The 22,215-nt window shown below is 40.9% G+C and overlaps 1 protein-coding gene across 3 annotated transcripts in view; it reads right to left on the bottom strand.

Annotated features, from left to right (window-relative positions):
- LOC128890725 (plexin-A4) overlaps positions 1 to 22,215 on the bottom strand; it is a 411,446-nt gene that overhangs the window by 101,924 nt on the left and 287,307 nt on the right. For all 3 annotated transcript variants that reach the window (XM_054149496.1, XM_054149495.1, XM_054149497.1), the window contains one exon: positions 4,160 to 4,342. In XM_054149496.1, coding sequence (XP_054005471.1) covers positions 4,160 to 4,342 — 183 coding nt within the window. The remainder of the gene's footprint in view (positions 1 to 4,159; positions 4,343 to 22,215) is intronic.

Below are 22,215 nucleotides of genomic sequence, written 5' to 3'. Positions count from 1 at the left end.
ACGTTTAATGACCTTACAGTTAGTCGCATAAATACTCTTTGTGTATATTGAAGGAATTTGTTTAAATTAAACGATAAGTTTGATATTTCCAAATAAATTTTTCTTTATATATGTACAAGTATAAAGTTTATCCATGTACATATTTATAACGAAACATTTATTTAAAAACATCGTTTTTACCTATTATTTAATTTAGACAACCTTCTTTGATAGACATAGAGGGTACGAATATTTATGAGACTGACTAATACATATATAAGTATAAAGTTGAATGTATAAGAGATGTAGAATATATTTAGTTGAACCGAAAAATTCATCAAATTGACGGTTAAACCAGATTGGTAGCACCGAATAATAAAGTCGATAACAATTTTTGTAAGCACATTTAATGTGCAAAGAATATCGAGAATGTCTTTGATTAGACTATTATTACCTTCAATCAAAGAATACTGATATCATGTCATCGATAATGTAACTGTTTCAAAATTTATTTAAAGTACTTCTCACTTTAAACAACGTAACAAGATTGTTTCAAATAATAATTTACTTAGGTACTTTACGAGTAACCCTGCCCAAAGCAAACCAACTAAAACGTTAATTCGAATACTTACTTCTAATTTTCATTACGACCTCTCGTCGAAGCAAGTTTCTAACGACACACCTCGCTAATGACACGCGAATTTATTAGATTGAATTTTTCCAATCGTTGCCGGCGTTTCCTTTCTGGCGCCGTTTCGAGCGCGCCTATAGCGCCGGGACGGCTACGTTCCGACGCGAGATTGCGTAACAAATTGGCGAGAATCTAGCGGCGATTGTGATTAATCGAGCCAGACCCAATCAGGAATGACATTCCAAGGGCCTGGTATTGGGTTGTTAATGAAGACCCAGCGGAACCTCCAGGGACGTATCAACTTAATTTATAGACGATGCAAAAAGTGGAAGCTTGAATTACACGCAACCAAATTAAAGTGATATTCACATCAAGAATAGTTAACGCGAGCTGTCGTTTCCGCAAATTGAAATCAGTTTCATGATCAATAACGTACGATGGCACATTAACGCGTAGTTTCAATTTAGAAGTCATTAGTATGAACGGACATTCGAATTTTTAATATACGACACGAAATGGTTAACTTTAATTTTATCTACACGTTTTTGCTTCATTAATAATTAATATCACCGTATGGAATTTTAATATTCATATAATGTATTTTCTTATAGATCTTTTTATAGACTTATGGCTGAGAATGTTTATAATAAACGCTTCTCTGACCAGCATCTTGTTAGCAAATATTCATCTAAATATCTATGCAGTGTTTTGTTCTTTATGACCATAGTCTGGTACAATTTTTCCTGTCCAACGAGTATTATAAAATCAATATTATCGAACATCATCCTTTACTTTCTTCTCCCAATCATAATGTTTTCATTTGAAACTACAAAAGGAGCAATTTCATATAAAATAGTACAATCGAATGTAACGTTAGGCGTGTTAGAATAGTGACTTCAATGAATCATTCATCCACAATACATTTTTGTTACAGTCGCTTTAGCTAACGCCAGCGAAGCTTCCTATGCGGGCATTGAAGTCTCCCGAACGGTCGAAAGAGAAGGAACCGTCGCACCAATAGGGAACCTATTTCCAATCCCGAATAAAATCATCTCGCATAGTGAATATCCTCGCGAATTCACACCAAGCATCGACAGAATCCTTATCTACAAGGAAACTTGAATAAAACATAAATAAGTACGTATAAAGTGGAGTATATGCTCGTATAGCATACGAGTGTACTAGCGTACCCAAAATAAAACATCAATTTCGCCATTCATAAATAATTATCTCACCAAAACTGTTCTTTATCGCAGTATTGACGAAGAAAAAAGAAAATGAACAGTCTTTCTGATTCACGCTCGAATAAAAATTCCACTTCTTCTTATAAAGTGGTATAGAGACACAAATCGCATAAACCTTGCGAATAAATCCCTCCGCATCGTCCCAGCTATTCGAATGAAATCCCGCCCATCTCTGGCCCGCGTCCACCAAGTTCGCGAACGTTTTCCACCGATATCGAGTAACGCGATTCCGTAAACAAAACGACAACGATGGTCGACGCGTCGTTCGCGGAAGAAATCGGAGAGGATTTTAGCCCGATAATCGTGATTAATTACGACGGATTCGAGAGAGGGCCAAACGCGGGAATATCGCGTTCTTGGAAATGCATCTCCGTCGGGCTAACGATCCGTCCGGCGATTTTTTCCCGCCGACGGTTTCACGGAGATCCATAATTTTGTTACTATTCGCCCGCCACTTTTGTCTTTTTTCACCCCCTCCCGCCGCGGCGTCGTGGATCGCGCGCAAGCCAATTACGCAGCTCGCGTTACGCTTACACGACGTTTGATTCACGATCGTGGATAATCGAGCGTGTATCACGATTAATTTAACGACGGCGTGTGCGCGCGTACGTGTGCCTCGCCGCGTGTGTAGGCGTCTGGAGAGATCCTTCTGCCATTCGATCCGTCGAGTTCGAGCATGAGTTCAGGGCTGCCAAAGTTCGCGGAGCCGCGGACCGTCCATTAGCCTCGGGGAGCGTTAACGCTTCATGCGCCAACGATATTCCGTAATGGCTACCTGAACCGAGGCTAATGGAACGACGGCAGAAAGCGGGTTTCCCTGTAGCCCCGATTCTGTCGTTTGCATTAATATCTATTGTGATTACTTTCGTCGCGGCGGGAGCAATTGGGGGATTAATTATGTCCAGTGCGAAAGAGAGCGGCATACGTCGATCATAGGGCAAGAGGGAGAGGGGTAATGGCTTCGACCCCGTCGCGGATAGGACAATGTGGCTCCGGGCTTTACTGGGGCGTTCTACTTCACTCATCGGGCTCCCACGTTCAAGCACGCTATCGTTCAGAAGTAGTCAGGTGTTGGTGTGAAAGGAATTTCTGAAGTTTGCTACCGCGGGAGGAAAATGAGCGCGAAGGTGGCACAGGTTGCACGACGTTTATTGCGAAATCCCCCTCCTTCCGTTTCGTTACTGCACTCCCGTGGCTACGAAAATCCACATAACTTTTCCGCCGTAATGTGTTCGCAAGTTCGCGGAATACCGCTCCGATTGTTAACAACTCGGGGAAATGGTAGAGATCGGCGAGTTTAGGCTGCGTTTCTTTCTTCTCCCGGAGGTGTCAAATCAGTAAACAGAATGGAGGAAAAGAATATTTCAGTTTCTTAGGAATATTTCTTCGATAGTGAGAGCATCACATTAAGGAGACTTTTATGGTTGAACATAAATTTGTTAATCTATAGCTGACAACAAAAAAAGAATATCGCTAGTACGAACATTACACCAGGAATACATTACATGATTGTACGTGAATTTTTGAATTTATAATTACAGGCAGTCCCATAGGTATTCATACCCTTTGTGTCTATTGAAAAAGTTTGTCTAAATTAACCCTTTGACCGCGAGACGATTTTTACTGGAAATTATAAGAGTCGTAAAGGTGATTATTTTAAAAATATATCAGCTTATAGAGAACAACAAAACTAGAATAACTAAATAGAACGTTTAGCTTCAAAAATAGAAATTAGAAGCTTAAAAAACCTTTTTTCTGAGATCTCGTAATGGTCTGACTTTGTTGCTGTTGTCTTAAAGAAAAATAACAACAGTCATATACAATATAAACCATATCATATAACAATATAAACCATTTTAATATGCCATTGTATCTTAGCAGATAATAATCACAAATTCGGAATTGTTGGATCATTAAAGCTGAAAAATCACACAAACCACCACGTGTAGATTTCTCTTCTCCGCTTGCACCCCTCGATATTTGCAAGCATTGATTCCTAATCTGTCTCTTATACTCATAACTGATCGCGACTACTAAGTAATAATAATTCCAGCAAATTACTAAAAAGTCGCGATTTTCTCAAATCTCATATCCTCTAAGACATATTGGAAATGAAGTGGCCTCGCGCAATTTATAGATGAAGTTATTTTGTAAATGAATTCCCGAAGTATCGCATGGATTTACACGATGGCCAGTGGGATACATTAGTGACCTCGGTATGGAGGGGTTAATGAAACAGGCGGGTACCGTTCGAACGGGTCTCGCGCTTCTTCGATCGACGAGATAAAGAGTATCGTGCACTGACCTTCTTCAGATGACCCGTGCGGGTGCCCAGGAAGACCACGGTGTAGTCCCCGGTGGATGTAGCGGCTACCGCTGAGAGATAAGTGTTGAAAGTAAGCACCGCGGTTGCCTCGATCGCGTCCTCGCCTCCCAGAGGCGTGTTCACGTCCAGACCGCAGAAGTCCTCGCTGATCGTCTGCAATTTCTGTAAAGAGACAAACGAAACCGTTGTTAATTACCACTAAAAGTCGCAACCACTAACGCCCAACGATGTGTAAAAGCAATTTCGTGACGAAGTTATTACGAGCATACGGTAAGTTGCTAGGAGCAACGATTATTCGTATAGTTGGCTAAACAAATAGCCAAACTGGTCAATATTGATTTGGATTGGTTTTAGTTGAATTATATAATTTATTAGGTGATGGCTGGAATTTTAAAATGTCTTGCATCGCGTTGCGCCACCGAACACGTCGACAGTTAGTTGCGATTAAATTTTCTATCATAGACGGTAATTAATTTCCATTTGTATTAACATTTATGCGTACGAAACGAAGGGAGCGTGAAACGATCCCATTGGCGTCGATTAGAGTTCATTGTTTCGCATTAATTTTGCAACTGGCAATATCGTAACCGATGCAGCTTTTATCGATAATAAATCTGTTTACGCGGCAAATTACGCAAATGAGGGCGGTTTATTATGACGAACGTCATCGCGTGGAACGGGATCAACGCGATGGGGCCATTTTTACGTTGCGCTCGATTGTTTGGTATGAATTAATGGAGGTGTAACATTCTGTTGGTGGCAGCTGTGTCGCTATTGCGATCTATTTGCGATCTACAATAGACTGTCTCTATTAAAGATTGAATTAGTTGGATTGGATAATATGGTCAAATATTGCATTCAGATATAGAGCATAGAACATGGGCCATCTTCTTGAAGGTATTGTCAGCTAGATACACCTTCAACATTACTGTCCATAGAAAATAACAAAAGTATCAAACAACAAGGGTGATAAATTTGTACCACCACTTGCTTGGAGCCCATCACTTTAAATCACGAAGACAAACCGATAACAATTCTCTATAAAGCAAAAGAAGGTTTACATTAATTCCTCATAATGTCAATTTGTGGCCTTAAACCGTGGCCCTGAATCGAACCCTTACATTTCCAACCACCAAATGCGATTAGGCGTCCTGGCGTCGATTTCCACAATGGCACAGCTTTCATCCAGCGCCTGTTAAGAAAGTCCTCGCAACCTGCTAATGCGCGATCAATATTCAACGAGCATTGTGGCTTTCTAAGGGATTAAGACGTCGCGCGATAAAGCCACGGTCGCGTATGCACGTCTCGTGCATACTTTATCTGCCATCGAATATACGCGGGTGCAAGGTTAAACGAGAAAACGATAAGATCGACGACGATCGTGCGAATCCCGCGGAAACGCGCCGGACCGCGGCAGGAGGAATCCTGCGTGTGGTTTCCTTGCCGGTTTTCGTCGCAGGAAAGCGGGTCGCGGGGTTATCGCGCGTGCGCGGAACCACGAAAAATAACCGCGCTAAAATATCGCCGCGAGCCGGCCAACGATAAATTATCGCGGCGTCGGCAATTAATTCTTGCGGAGCCGCGATTAATCGCGTCGCGCGACGAGATGCGATACTTTATTGCCCTGTGCCGAACGTTCCTCTTCGTGTTTAGAAGCGCAACGCAAGAAATCCCAGCGACCGCTTCACCGTCCTTCCGGTTCGTTCCCGTTTCCTTCCGAGTCTCTTCCGCGGGACAGACGGATTTCGATGGAATTGAAGCATGACGTGGAATGGGCAGAATCAGGCGGGTTTTCTGTCGTCACTTTGATGGTATTCATCTCTTTTCAGAAATGTTATAACGTGTCGTAGAAATGCAATGAAATATTCAATTTCTATACTTTATTTCTCGCCAGGTCAAGAAAGCTCTTTCTTAAATAATATGGATGGTACAGAGGGTTGAATATCGATGTGCTGATTTTGCACATTTGCCCTTCGGAGTTCCCATCTGTTTACTTTGAAGTAAGTATACAAAAATAATCACAATTTTGTTGAAATTGAGATATGATTTATAAAAGGTAGAGTTACGGGTGGTTTAAGTCATCACTTTGATATTTTCGATTTTATTGAAGAAATATTAACTATCAAAGTAGGTCGAATATTCAATCCTGTATTGCCATTCAGCTATGTATAACATTGTAAGCTAAGCATCACAGTGGTCTAATCAGGAAATAAAAAATGTTTTATCGAAGCTCTCACGATAGGGTCTATCAACTGCAAAAAATTAATCTCACTCGGGCCCCCGCCAGCGTCGACATAAAAAATTCACAACGATACGCTCTGTTTTGTCGTCGCCAAGGTGGTACAACCCATTAATTTCGAAACGTGCGGTCTACGGTTCTGGAATAATTTAGACGAACAGGGGGTGATTGTTGCGAAGTTCTCGACGCGAATGTGTACGGACGGCGTTTGATTAATCGTGTCGCGGATGGTCGCTATTGTTACACTCGAAACTGTTCTTAACACCGTGTATTATACGACGGTATTATAAAGTCTGGACTCGCGCGATTATTTCTGAGGTCCGAGAATGGAAAAACCGTCCGTGCGGAAATTGTTTGGTACGGGGAGGCGGGGGATGTTTGCACGACAGACGCGATTGTTTTGCGGGGTGACAGCTGGTTTCAAGACCAGTTCCGCGACCTGTCACGCGAGATCGTTCAGGATGACAAACATGTAATGAAGTGACCTGGAAATCGCATCTTTTACCGTTTTATTAAAGTGGATACTCGAACTTCGTTATCCAGCCGACAGGATCGCGATTGCCCTTGTGAAAAATGATGTTATTCGTCGAAGAAAAAAAAAAAATAATAATTGATGTCTGAATAAGCATACGGAAAGACTGGATATTTATAGTGGAACAAGGAGACTAAATAATAGAGCTCTCGCCTAAAATACGTACAATACGATACGTAGGTACACGTGTCACGTGTGTACGGTTTAAACGTTTCCGAGACACGGATATCGGAAAACACGTGTAATTAATAAATTCGGTGCTTCTTTACACGTGAAAAACATGAATAACCGTATAATACACGTGTATCCGTGTAATATGAACCGGATATTTACTACTCGGATTTCTACACGATTTTCCGTGTTACCCGTGAAACCCGTGTACACGTATAAATGGGAGCTCTACTAAATAATAGCTTCGACATTCCTGCTTGGAATCAACAGGTCACCTAAAATTGTAAATATTTGAATGAATAACTCGTTTATAAAAAAAATCGTCTCTTTTATAAAACAATAAAATATGAAATTGTATGATATATATTTCCTCTCAAAGATCCTTAAAAATATCTTATACTCCACATATGATTAAAGCAAACTTCAACAACCCTCTTCCACCCTCCCCTATATACGTCTGTCGTTCGTGCACGCGCCAAGGGAGGCCAAACAGATCTCCAAGGGAGCCAGAAGGCCTCTCGCGGCCAGGACACCGGCAAGTCGGCTCTATTTACATACCAGGGTTGCTTTCGCCACCCTGTATACACTGCGCCGAACAATTATTTGCATTCCTGGTGCTAATACGCCGCGGACGTTACGAAAGGGGCGTTGCAGCACACTTTCGCTCCGGAACGCGTCCTCCCCCCCCCCCCTCTCTCTCTCTCTGTTTCACTTCAGGACAGAGGGTTTCCTCGTAGCCAGACAGAGACATTTAGCAGCTTAGAACAATGGTTGTGACAAAACAACGACGCCTGGGTTGCTATATTGAAACGTGGCTAATGCGGCCATCAAAACGAAATGGTGGCTCGTTACTACGCGTTTTTTGTACCTCGTCTCTCCCCTTTTTAGCCACTCGGAAAATTGGAGTAACGACGTGTTACCTGCGACGCGACGCGAGGCGTCGAAGTTGGGAAAAACCCGCGAATGCTCGACGCTTGTGCGTGACGATTAATTCACGCTTTTCCTGTTTCGCCAGCGATCTTTGATTACGAACCGTGCATTTGTAGATTTTGCACGTGTGTCGATGTAAAATTTTATTTAATATACGCGAGAAGAGTGGCTTGAGGACGACTGTTTTCTCTTTGAGTTACTCAAACGATCATTGGGTTTAATCTCAAAATGTCAATTTTATCGTCTGCGAATAATGATAGATATTCTGATATCAAAGAATCCATAATATTATCCAATGGTTGCAAAATAAAATGGAAGATTTTATACGAAAATATCACTTTGAATCACACTGAACATACTTTACATACTTTGACTAAACTTCAAAATTGTAATCACTCTCTCTTTTTTTCTAATCATATTGACACTGCACCACGCATTCGTCGTACAACTCGCAAATATTTCATCAAGAAACGACGAAAATGCAAAGGAGTATATTTTCTAAGAAATCGGGAAAATGAATCACAAACCTAATTAATTTCGAAACTACGTCCTTCAACCGCAGAAAATCGTGGTGCAATTGAAAACGAAGTGGCTACGTAAAAATCGAACCGTCTCAATAAGATATTGCCTAGTTGCATCAAGTAGCCGCATCGTTGCACCCGTTGAAAAATTGGTATCATAGGAAGATTGATCTCGGTAAACGGTGGAACATTTCTCTCTGCCAATCTTCTCTTACGTTCACTTAGAAGAGAGCAATGGGTCGACCTAGTTTCGAAAATCACCCTGTACAAGTCTTGCATGCGCGAGTGACTAAAAGTTTCACTTTTGCCTACAAGTGTTTCCTTACTTAGCGAAAATGATTCATCACGACAGTCCCTCGCAGGTTTCGTGGTTTATTCATTAAATATAATAGCTAGACCATACGAGAATTTCTAACGGTTTTAAATTCTCTTTCGTAAGTGGACGGTTAGCTCGTGCGCAAACGCTGAAATTCTTACCACGGAGAATGTAACGTAAATACACGTATGCAGACGACCGTCGAAATTATTAACGTTTACGTCCGTGTATCACCCCTTTAGAAACCCAATACGTTTGGACCAAAGTACATAAATTATTTCACGGTAACTCTTAAGAGTGTAAATACGACGATATTAAACGCGCGTTGGAAAATGTCGGAAATATTAATATTAACGTCAAGGGTTATCCCTTCGGGAACGACTTCTTGTTACAGATGGATAATTTCGCGACGATCAATGACAAAGAGACGCGAACTCGTATTTTATGGTTTATTGATGCACATTCGTGGTAAGTCATAAAGTCGTACCTTCGAGTTATGCCATAATTTATTGCCACCTCGATCGTGAATGCCTGTTTGTATCAGCCTATAAAGCTGCGCATAGTATTCGAAATAAGTACAAGATAGTAAAACCGATAATTCTGATAAATGATTGATAGAACAATTGTGAACGAGTTGGTTTATTATCCAGTCAGCCTCAAAAGAGTAATGAAAATTGATCAAGATATTGGATTATCCAGAAAGTTCGTGGCAATTTTTAAAAAAAGTTCAAAGGGACATTTGAATTTTGATATATATTTATTGAATCACATACAGTCAGTCCCATAAGTATTCGTACCCTCTATGTCCATTGAAGAAAGTCTAAAGTAAGTGATAAGTTTGATGTTTTCAAATAAATGTTTCATAATAAATATATACATATGTAAAGGTTATTTATGTACATAATTGTAACGAAAAATTTTTTTGGAAACATCACATCACGTTTAATTTAGACAAATTTTTTCAATTGACATAAACGGTACAAATACTTATGGAACTGACTGTAGATACCATTATGTTTAACAATCTTTCCACCTTTTAAGGGATGTATGTATACGTGATATTCGTTTTCGATTATTCCGATATATTAACCTACCAAAAATCGGCATGGACTTTCCAGACAACCCAATATTTCAGCATTTCGACTACCGACGACAGAAATATTTCCAATGGCTGCTTCCAATAAGATCTTCAAATATAAATTACACGCAAATTAAATGTGTCTCTGGTTCGAACGAACTCTGAAAATCTGTCACGAACAATGTTCCTCCAGCGCATATTTATCGCGGTACCCCGCAATCTCGCTTCGTCTCTTCGTCTTACCGCGAAGTTCAACAAAATCTAATTTACGCGTTGCAGCAAACAATTCGGGGTTCGGCGTGCAAAGAGACTTCATTAAAATTTAACGAACGCCACTCATTTACCTGGGAATCTCCCGGCGAGCTGGAAGCGAAACTGTGCCGGAATAAAAGGCGACGTCGAGGCGCTGGGTGTATCGAGCGTGTTCCAACCAGCCTCGAAATAGAAATAATCGGCGGGCGCGTAACTGGAACGACGCGTCAAAGGGATGTCGGGCCCGAGGGCGCGCAATTAATACTGAGGGGATCGAAGAACGTCGCTCGATGGCCACCTTGTGACAGTTTATCGGCTACGGCTACAAGTATGTGCGTCGCCAACCAATGTCAACACGACTAATTATCGAGCGTCAAACCTTCGGTTACCTGTCCTCTCCAATGAGCGCGTCAACATATGGATGACTTTCAAAGCGTTCCCCCAAACGACGCAAATGGGCACTATTTGGGTCTTTCGTGTACGATTTCCGATTGAATCGAGGTAATCTACGCATTCTTTTGGGAGCTTGTATCGGTGGGACAATAGTTATGTAACTATACATATCTCGGTTAGGATCATAGAGGGAACCCCCCCAGTGGTGGGGATGGTCTTCTTGTATTAGGTTGTCCTAAAAGTTTCTTTCATTTCAGTAATAAGTAATACATACATAATATTTTATGTCTAATGTTACATTATTGAATCGCGTACGATTCATTTTGCTCCATTACTGTTACAATATTAGCATCTAAGAAATTAGGTTATCTATTTATATGAACAGTGCCACACACAATAACTGAATGCAAGTCAGGGAAGAAACTTTTGGGACAACCTAATATTTATCCAGATTATCTTGTTTCGCACTTATCCAGTCATTACTGTATATGTTTTCTGTTTGACCTTGTTCCCCATATGAGCTGCAGCAAAATATCATTATAAATCGAACCGTGATTATATAAAAATAAAAATTCAGAGCACTTTAACTTAAAAAAGAAATAATTGTTTAATATATGTAAGGTGACAACGAATCATTGTAACTCGAGGAACATATCCTGTACGTCGAGAAACGTCTTCGCATTTGTTCGTACGGGTTCTGGCTTGTAATCGAGGATACGCGGTTTCGAGAAAAGCGGCTGTCAGGCGCACGATCGATACCGCTTTTCCTGCAATCTTCTTCTCGGCTTTTACGCTCGTTCTATCTTGCGTCGTTCCTCGAATCCTCTTTTCGCCTTTTATGCTCGCTGCGCTTCGCTGTTTCCGTCATACGTGGCGCGTCGATATTTTCCGATGGATATCCGCCTTAAAGGAGCATTTTGTCAACACAGATCCGGTGAAATCGACGAAGACAATGAAAGCAAAAGAGACGAATGGGATCGAGCATTCATACGCGTTGATGCAGCTAGAGAAATTTCAGCTTGGAAACTTATTTGTAGCGAATAGTTTCAAGTTTTATCATGAACTAAGTTAATAAAAAATAAGTTAGCGTAAAACTTAAGCGTAAATTGTGCCAAATTTGTATGGCAAGGAGTTCTTTATAAACATGTAGTAAAGGGGATCTTTTTATTTTACGTGACTCTGGATCATTATCAAGATTTTTGAAGTCTGGTTTAATTTTTTTACCAATGTGTATCAGTTGAGTATTCAAAGCTGTAGTATTGTCTATAAAGAAGCTGTTCACAATAATTATTTTATAGTCTTTAACATCAGAATGGATACAAATGAAAGCTTATATTTATTAAAATTTCAACAACAATGGTCCTATTGTATAATCTCTTTTCAGGAACTGAGTCAGACAAATTCACCAATCGTGAAATCCCCAATATACCGCATACCAATCCATCAAACCTCCCTTACAATTACAATTCCTTACAATTCCTTACAATTCCTCCAATTTACTCTACGCAAACATATTTAAAAAATGTCACGACAAAGTTACCCAGTGTTCCTCCAATTTCCTCCACTCTTCTCAACGACTTCGTTCGCGACAAAGCAGAACATAAGCTCGCTAAGATATAACCTATTATAGAGAAAGCAAAGTGAAAGAGGTCTACGAATCGCTGCCCAACAAGCCTATTCGATCCGTAGCGAAATAAATAAACGAGTAAATAAATTGCAGTAATGTGCGCCGCGATGATGGGTAAACGTCGAAGATCCAGTTCTGTTTTGAAAGTTCTTGAAACTGTAGCTACGTGTTTCGTTCCTCGGTCTAAAACGAGCCCCCGGACGGTTCGAGGCGCGAAAGATGAAAGCGGATATCCGTGGAAAACGGTCGACGGTTCGGAGTCCTCTAATTTCCGTTTCCATCGTCGGCTGCTAGGCGAAAGCGTCATGGGCTCTGCGCAGCAAAGTCGCGGATCTCCGTTTCTCAAAGCAGAAACTGTCGGGGAAGTAGAAATTCTTGCGAGTCGAGCTCTTTGTTGGTTCCTCGTGGAATTACGCGTTGACGCGAACGTCGCGTCGCTGATAGGTTCGATCGATACCAAAAAGGACGTTTAACCCTCCCGTAACCTGAATCACATTTCTGGAACAAACTAGGATGGTAAATCCATCGATTACATTCCTCGAACGTGACAAATGACACTTGTGGAGGGGGCGGGGGGGGGGGGGTCAAATTCATTTCTGATTAATTTAGAATACAATCTAATCGAAAGTTCGCGTTCGAAACAACTTCCAGTAAGACAGTTGTTCTTTGGGTTTGCAATGATGTGTATCGAGGAGAGGAATATATTAAACATTTTTTAATTTATTACATGCTCATGTAGGAGAGATATTATCCATTCGTTTCTCGCGAAATTCGATGTTTGTATTCGGATAAAATGTTTGCCCATCTTTGATTCACGAGACTCGCCATACGTGTAAACCAACAACCCGAAACTTCGATAATGGTATCACGTTACGCTTTCACGACCACTTGTTTTCATGGATGCACAAAGAACCGTGCGAGTGATCAAGATTTAGAGATAAACAGTCTCCTTGGCCGATTTATAAACGTATCAAAAACACGAGCCAATTCGAACCCTGCAAAAAGTATTCGATGAGTAAACGAATGAAATGGTCGTTTCGAAAAGACCTCGCAAATCTGTTATCGTTTTCCCAATACAATTTTTTTTTCATCAACACGAAACCTGTAAATGTCCTTAACTTCATATGCACTCGTTTATCTCGAACGTGATCCAATGTTACAGCAACGATCATTTTACGTATTTTCAGTCCGCGTAGACACCCATCGCCAGGATTTAACAATATATATTTTCATCCTGTTTCTGTTTCGAAAGAGTTTGTCGGTGGAAAATAAAGGAAAAAAGGGGGGAAATCACTCCAGGAGAGATCGATGCTCGGGCTGGCAAATATATACTCAATTTAAAATCATTTATTCGCAGCTAAACAAACATGGCGAGTGCTCCCGAGCGTATCGCCTTATTCAGAAGAGGATATGAGTTTTCAGTTGTCAGATCGTTGAACAAATATTTCTGAAATATAAATCCGATTCACCGTCGAGTATCGCGATTTTTCCGCGTGCGTTTTTCTATTACAAACTTCCGCGTTTCATCGCGAAATATAAGAGCCATTAGCGGATGGAAAAGGGAGAAAAAAAGAAGAATCCAGAAGCTTGGGAGCATCCGTTGGATGAAAAATTGCGCAATTTTCCGCGACGCGAATGTTCGACGACGAATCGCACGGAATATTTATTCGGCGCATTCGAATTCGTTTACCTCGGGTGACTAACGACGTTAGAATTTTCCGAAATATCAAATAGAAATTTCGTGTTACGTGAAATAGTTGGACAGGGTAGTTTATCGTCTTGGGGGAAATTAATGTTTCACAAAGGCCGGATCAAAGGCACTTTTGTGTTTATTCATAAGTATTTATCAAGTGGAATATTTAATTGGATGATACAAATTGGGTGTCATAAATTCGGAAAACAAATAAATGTATACGCAGCTACCATAAGAGTGTTTATTATTGCGAGTGGTTCGATGACGTCCTTTTTAATACGGAGATCAATGAAAAGAGTATATTAATGTGGAACATGAAATAATAAATTTGCATAAGATGAGGTTTCAAATAAAAAGACTTATGGAAGGGAAATATATAAAATTCGTAATACTAAATAAAAAATATAACAATATATGACCATTACTTATAGAATACAAAGTTAAAATTTATACTATGGAATAAAATATTCCACAGTGAATAAATAACAATGATAAAGCACTGAACTGAATAAAATTAGAATCTCTAGAAACTAGATGAATCTCCCCCTCGTTGCACCTACATATTAAAAAACAAAATGGATTTGGTTTCACGGTAGAAAAATTCGAAATTACTAAAACGAATTCACACCGCGAATACGAATTTATAACTCCTACCGATCGAATTGAAATCGAAGGAATTTCGCGGTCACGCATACCAGCGAATAGGCAACGTTGATTCATCGTGACGAAACAATCGTTACGAATCGCAGGGAACGGCGCGGGCTCAATTTTATAAGCGATAAATAATTTCGTCGGGATGCTTTTACGTGGCTGTGCGAACGTTTACCGTAATATATTTCCAATTACGAGCGGTACTTTACGCATGTTTCATAATTCAGTCTTGAAAGCGTTAATAGGGAATAGTGGCTACGCTCGTAAACCATATTTACCAACTCCCTCGTTGAATTTCCCGCCTGTTGCAGAACCGAGGATTCCAATTTCGAATCTCGCCGGGCGAAATATCGCCGTCCGTTTCTACGCTCTCAAAAACTGAGATTAAATTACAGAGGGATATTCAACGATCGCGGTAGCCTTTTACCTGGTACGACGTCGGTGCCACTGGGAAAACGCGCGCCATTATTTATTCAACGTTTGTATAACCGTATGAGAGTGTAAACGAGACGATTAATGAAAGATAAGAAGAAACGAGAACGGAATTGAATGAAACGAGAAGATGAAAATAACGAGTACATAATGAATTTTTCTAAATATTCAACGGTCTGTTGGATGATCTATTGCAGGAACAGATATGAAAAGGTGTAATGTGGTCTTTTCGTAGACTCTTCAAGTTTTCAAACTCCGACTTTTGGTTTGTAAGGACTTCAAATTATACGAAATGTTATTAATAGATATTAAACGATATCGATGCACATTGACTGAAATAAATATCAAAAATTATAGTTATAGAGAACTGATAAAGTGATGTATAAAAATGTACATCAAAAGATAAAAAAGAATATGAATATGTTTGCTACATTGTATCATTGAAATAACAGTTGTATTAAAACGAAAGAGAGATGCAAATGAAATACAAATATAAAATACCTCCTAATTTCTAACGACCGAGTAAAAATAAATGAATAAGGAATTGCGATAATAATCCAATGTAACCAGAGAAAAGTATTGTTTTTCGTTAACTGTAAATTGCTGACAGGTGTCGCGCGATGACGTCCATCGTTAACGGTTTAAACCGACGCCAGGAGTTTAATAATAGTCTCGTTTGAAAAGTACGAACGACCAGGTACTGCCGACCCTCTACCGTGTGACAGAGTTTAACCAAACTATGAGGAGCATAAATACCAAACACCTGGCGGTTGCTCCCGTGAATGCCAGCGTCAAACTATAACCGAGAACGCGGTTGAAAAGTTGAGGCAGTTTAACGTAAGGTTGCGCTGCAAATAGGTCCGTTAAACGGAAAATTGTTCGACGGGCTTGGGCGTGGTTAAGAACAAGAGCAGTGTTAATATTAGACGCAGGTTCGTTCTACGTGCAATCGTAGATCGAATTATATTGGAGACATTAAAAAAAAAAGGGAACAAAAAACAGGTTTTCATGTAATTCAGATCTAAATATTGCAAAGCGATACAACTGCGTTCAAATAAATTGAATTAATTACAAATATTGTGATATCATTATTTGTTTCATTATTTATAAGCAACGTTATTTCAAACTTTATTCGAACAGTGGTCATCTTGAAATAATTAAATACCACGAAATTATTTCATTATTTCATGTTATGTCAAGAAAATTAGAAGTTTAATAATTAGAATTAACTTAAAATTAAAAAGAATTATCTATATCTTGTAGTTATCGATTCATAAATTAAATTTCGAAAATACCCAGTATTTTCTGTGACGTCAAAGATAAGTCTTTAGATTTAGTCTTCATCGAAGAAAAGATTCTCTACCTGTGTCTCGCGTATTGATAACTGGTGGATACTTCCGAACATTAAACGAGGCATCAATATTGCATTGCCTACAGCGATTTCTAGCACCGTTTAACGGTACTACGAAGGCTCCAACAATTCCTCTATTTTCCAAGCTCGCTATTTGTTTCTAAATCCACCATCTTTCGCGTTCAACTGCTCGTAGGAATTCCACGGCGATGTCGGGGATCGCCTCTCTAGATTCAGTTTTCAACGAGTATCCCGTTCAGTGCTTGTTAAATATTAATACATGGAAAACAAGTCTCGTTTGCAATAACAAATCGCGATCACCGCGGGGCAGTAAAACGTCGAGGTGCTTTAGCCCACAAATGTCCTCGCAGGATGAAATTTATTCGATTTCATTTCAATGGACGTCTAAAAAGCGTCTTCACGAAACAAAATTGAATTTTAATTTGAGTGGAATTCATAATCCTTAAATTGGTAAACGTTTGAACTGGAAGCAATCGTTTTTGTTTAGATATGCGAGGGATATTTGTAATACTGTTCTGTAATTGTGTATTTATAGATGAGTGTCGAAGTTGAGCGTCGAAGACAAGGCAGGCGGAGTCAAACGATAACTGTAGGATGAATTAAAAATATCGGAAGAAATTTCTTTCTCCATTGTGTTTTCATAGGTATTTGATGTCAAATATATGCAACTTTATAAATAGTTAGTTTATAGTTTCATGATGTGCAATTTATGGTATTTCAAAGTTCAAATAAATAAAATATTGAGATTGAAATAATATCACTTCAAATAATGGGTAAACGACCTTATCTTTCTAGATATAAATTCTCCTAAGTAATAAAGTTATTTCCTTCGACGAGATAACCTGACGGGAAATGGAAGTCGGAAACAATTATTTCAATCGCGTGTTTCCCCGCTTTCGTTTTAAATAAAATTTACCCACATCTAAAGATTAATCTCGTTACGTTAATTGCAATCCGGTTTCCACGAAACGATAAAACCGCGCCGAATCAATGTTACGTTCGCGTACGAACACTTGAGCCATTGCGAGTCGTCGAAAGTGAGCAGTAAACGGTGACCGTACAATGAATACGATAATCCTTAGCGAGAATACCGCCGCTCGGGTGCTAAATTACCATAACATTCTCTATAAACGCGGTATCGCGTAATCTCGGCCGCCTCGTGTCGCAACGGCGACAATGCGATTGTCATTACGCTCGCGAGCGCCGATACATTTGTATTCCGCGGCGGTCCGACCGAGGGTGTTGAAAATTCCTCAATGTCTCAGCCGATAGGTTCTCCTTTATTCCCTTTTTCTCTTTTAGCCGCGATTTCCGATAAATGACTCGGGACATTTGCAGACAATGAGCGCCACGGCCTCCAACGCTGTGCCCCCGAGTCGCCGTAACGTTCCATCTAAATGGATTTCCATCCATTCATAAACCGCCACTTCCCCCCTCCCCCCTCCCTCCAGGAATGCTCGGTCCCTTTTTTCGTCTGCGTGCGTCGATTCGAATACCTCCATGGCGTTGAAGATTGAATAGTGACGTAGATTCTCTGCTGGTTATTGGTTTTAATTAATAGTTACACTCTTGCTGCGTGACTGTAGAGGTATCGTATATAAGGACTTTTTGAAAGGCACTGACTTGATGAAGAAGGGTAGGAATTTATGGACCCGAAATTTACAGATGAGTTTTTGTTTCATTTGTTCAAAATCGATCGAATTAATTGAACGCGGAGAGGTACTTGAAGAAAGCTTCTGGTCAAAGAGGGTGGTTCCACAATTTTGGCATCAATAAATGTGTTTCGAAGTGCATTCCTCATTCTTTACCGTTTAAAGCTAATAATTGAATTCACGTTACATGGCTACGAACGTACGAGGGAAAAGGGACTGAGTGAATAGGTATCAAGGGGTAAAAATTCAACACTTGGTTTATGCAAGGGAAAAGTGTGGCTACTTGAAGATTTTGTTCTCACTACAAAAAAATAATTCATCTATATCCAATCACATAGAATGTTCCCAACAACTTGTTGAAAATCTCATGAAAAAAAAAAAGACAAGGATTAAACACCATATAAAATATATGATCGTACGTAAATATTACGTTTCCTATAAAAATCATGGATAGATATAAAAATCTATGATGGTAACTTACGAATAGAAGACGAGCACAATAACATTTTTCCATGTTTTTACAATACCCATCACGTTTCGCGTGGTTCGATGTTTCTGTTATCGCTCGTCGAGGTTTCGCGAAAGGCCCGCCAGGGGGATTATCCTGAACGAAAAATATTAACGGGTTCGCCATGCTCGAAACGGAAAACGACTGCGAGATAATGGCCGTTAACATCCATTAGGGGATGGCTTTAAAAGAAAACGAAGAACCTCCTGAATCGTCCTTTTTCGCCCAGGAAATGGAATCCCGCACGGTTACTAAAAAATGTTAGCGGTACTCGGGGCAAGAAACTAGCGCCAACGTAATTAATAAACGGTCACGGCGATCTCCGTCGGGCGTACAAACTGCCGTTAAACAGGAACGTCTTTCAGTTTAAATTCACCGATACTCTCGCGCGGGCTAAAAATCCCCTCGTTCGACGGTTTAACGAGGAGAAGTTGGGATTAGATGGCGGTTAACTTTCAGCAAAATTGCTGATACCGACCTAAAAATTTCAGGGGGCTCGCCGAGGGTTGAGGTCGATTTCAAGTTCGCGACCTCGATCGAGGAGGGCTCGGAAGGAGACGAAACCAACCCTTGCGCTCTCGAATTAGGGGCTAGACCTGGGTTAGGCTTTGGATAAGGAATTTTAGGTAAAGCAATGAAACAGTAGCTTAACGTTGGATGAAGGAGTTTTAGTGAATAAAAGTTCTACGTTACCTTCGGTTTATATTAAGGGTGTCTTTTTGAAGATTTCCGCTTCGCTATAAAAGAAAAATCTCGGTAAGGAGTAGAGGTTAGATCTGGGTAAGGAATTTAGGAGAAGTAATGCGACAGGAAGTCCAGTTTCACGTTAGAAGGGACTGCGTGAAGGGGTTTGAGGCGGTCAAAATTCAACACTCGATTTATGCAAGGGAAGATAGTGTCTACTTAAAGATATTTTCCTCGGTATACAAAAAATAATTCATCTACAGTCAGTCTCATAAATATTCGTACCTTCTTAAAGAAGTTTGTCTAAATTAAATGATACATTTGATATTTTTAAATAAATGTTTCATTACTGAACATAACTGAACACCACTAAAAATAATCTAAAATGTTCCCAACCAAGATAATTTACCGTAATGTATCTAACCAACCCAAACGATTTTGAAACGCCGTTAAACACAGTACAGAAGCCTAAATCGCGAAGATGTCCATCAGAGACATACCTAAACAAACGTCAAATCCCGCAAGCTCAACGTGAAAAGTACACCATTTCAGATCTAACATCCTTACAGCGAGGCTTCCACCCCTAGCTCGGTTATCGTCGCAAACCGCTTCGATTCTCCGGTGGTACTCGTGTCTCTGCTACAAAAAGCACACATCCACGCGAGCACGCATAGACACAAAAAGCAACTGATCGGCTCGTGGAGCCACTCGCGCTGTTCGCATTCAATTCGCCGTGCGCTCCTCCAGCCGCGAAGGACTCATCGTCGGCTCAAAAAAATTCCAAACCGCCGCAGCAATCAGGGGGCGAGTGAGGGGGGTTGTGGCATTCTGGCGACTGTTTGCGAGTGCTCGGCAACCCCCTGGTGGCAAACGCGGCGCATTATTCCTCGATACGGCAGCCTCTGACTCTCGTAATCTCGAGAGTTTTTCAACGACAACGTTAATTCCGCGCGTTCAAGCTCGTCCCTGCATCCCTTCTCTCCTCCGCCCCACCCGGAGTCCTGTCGAGCGTTCGTCGTGCGGACTCCCTAATTAAAGTTGGAGCATCTCGAGTGCCCGAGCGGGCTCTCGTGATTAGCGAGCCCTTGGAATACGGCGGACACAATTTCATACTGTGTTTGACGTGTAACGGCGAAACGAGCCTCGTGGCCCCTCGCGGCTCGACGCACGACCGTTTGCGGTGCCCTTTTCCTACCGCGGAGGGATTCCCCCGGAGTGGAACGCTGGCTTTTTAAAGGAATTTTTGGTTGGCGCTTGGGGAGCATCGAAGACGGTGGCTGGTGGATTCAAGGTCATAGGGTTAGTGGTTTGTCGGATGTTTGATGTTGAAGTGGGATCTGAAGTCTACAAATGAATAGATGGTGGACGTTCATGCGTTTGTGGTAAATGAAGATATGGGGAAATCTTGGAGAATATTCGCAAATGCAAAGATATATAAAATATCAATGATAATGTACACGTTATACCGTTTAAAGAATAAGACATACTTTCATTTAACATATTCAGTGCCAGGCGAACTCATGGAAATACTTACGCAGCTAAAATTTTATTCTTATAGAATTGAAAACTGTGTAATCCAACTTTGAGTCAGGATTTAGTTTTACAGCCCGATCAAAATTCACGAATCCTATCCAGACTTGTTTCTGTTTAACACATGATCTTCAGAATTAATTTTTTAATTCCTTAATGAAAATCCCTGTCACCCATAAGTGGCGATGAACGTGTCAAGTTGAACGCTAGGTTTACCGACCATGATCATTTGACCTATTCCGAATTTCACAAGGAAAGTTGCAAGAATCATTTAACTGTTATCCACATAAAGAGACAAACACGCATTCAAATTGCTTCGACAGGCGATCCAAAGGTTCTAAGAAAGTAAAACTCAGACTAAAGCAGAAAATACTCTGAAAATCTTTAAAACTTCCGTAAACCTAGCGTTAAATTATTTTTTGGTGCAAATATGAATTTTCAGGGTTAATCGATCGAAGTAATTTATATTCTTCGTTCCTATGGATTCGCTACTCAAGAGAACTAGACAACCTCTTCTCGAAGAGGTTGCAGGCGTTCTCTGAACCCTGAAACCTCGCACGCGAAACACACGCTCATTGTCGAAGGAAAATGGAGCCAGAAACGAAGGGTTGAGAGGTGGGGGGGGGGGGGGTGACCGACACACAGGTCGCGTTCAGAGGGAGAGAGAAGGGAAAAATGAAGAGGGCGTAGACTCTCGCGGTAAAGAGCCAAGCATACGAGAAACACATCCACCGATGGGGGTTGGAAGGACGCAGAGGCGCGGGTGGAAGGTGTATCACACCCGCAGGGTTTCATGTGTGGCGAGGGGGCGGGGGACGACACTTCTTTTTTCTCCTTTTACCCTCATTATCGACGGTGCTTTGAGGAGCGCAACGACGTTTCGCGTGCAGCTCATGTGAACCGGGCACAAGGACACCGAGAAACGGAGAAAAGGTAGTGGACTCGGGGAACGACAGGTGAGGGGGGCGATGCTTTAATCGTTAACGTCGATGCACCGCTAAAAGCCTCGAAATGAGTGGACCATCACGGCGCACCATGCGATTGCTTGTGTGTCAGTGTTCATCAATGTTCGGTCAAAAGACGCGCCAGGCAAACATTTTACTCTGTCCGCCGTTTTTCGGGGTTCCCGAGCCAATTTCTTTTTTAAGATCGAAAATCTTTTTATTTTCGAACAGTCGAAATTCATGTCACGTTATTTGGTGAAAAACACTGCGAGGCGATGAAATGGGTGGGTTGTAACGGAATAAATAAGTCCCGTTAAACAGCTTGAAAAGTGGAGGAGAAATTCGATCAAGGTAGAGAAGGACAGCGAATAAAGAAGAGGATCCACAGTGCGATATTTCAGCGACCTAGGTTCAAGGGTTTAGCCTGGGCGTTGATATGTCAGTGAGTCAGGGCTATCATTTTTATATACAGGATGTCCCAAAACTCGGGAAGGAGCCGGAAATGGGGGG

This window comes from Hylaeus anthracinus, unplaced genomic scaffold, assembly GCF_026225885.1.
Source record: "Hylaeus anthracinus isolate JK02 unplaced genomic scaffold, UHH_iyHylAnth1.0_haploid 12001, whole genome shotgun sequence".
In the NCBI taxonomy this organism is placed as follows: Eukaryota; Metazoa; Arthropoda; class Insecta; order Hymenoptera; family Colletidae; genus Hylaeus; species Hylaeus anthracinus.
This window is presented reverse-complemented; position numbering and strand designations above follow the sequence as displayed.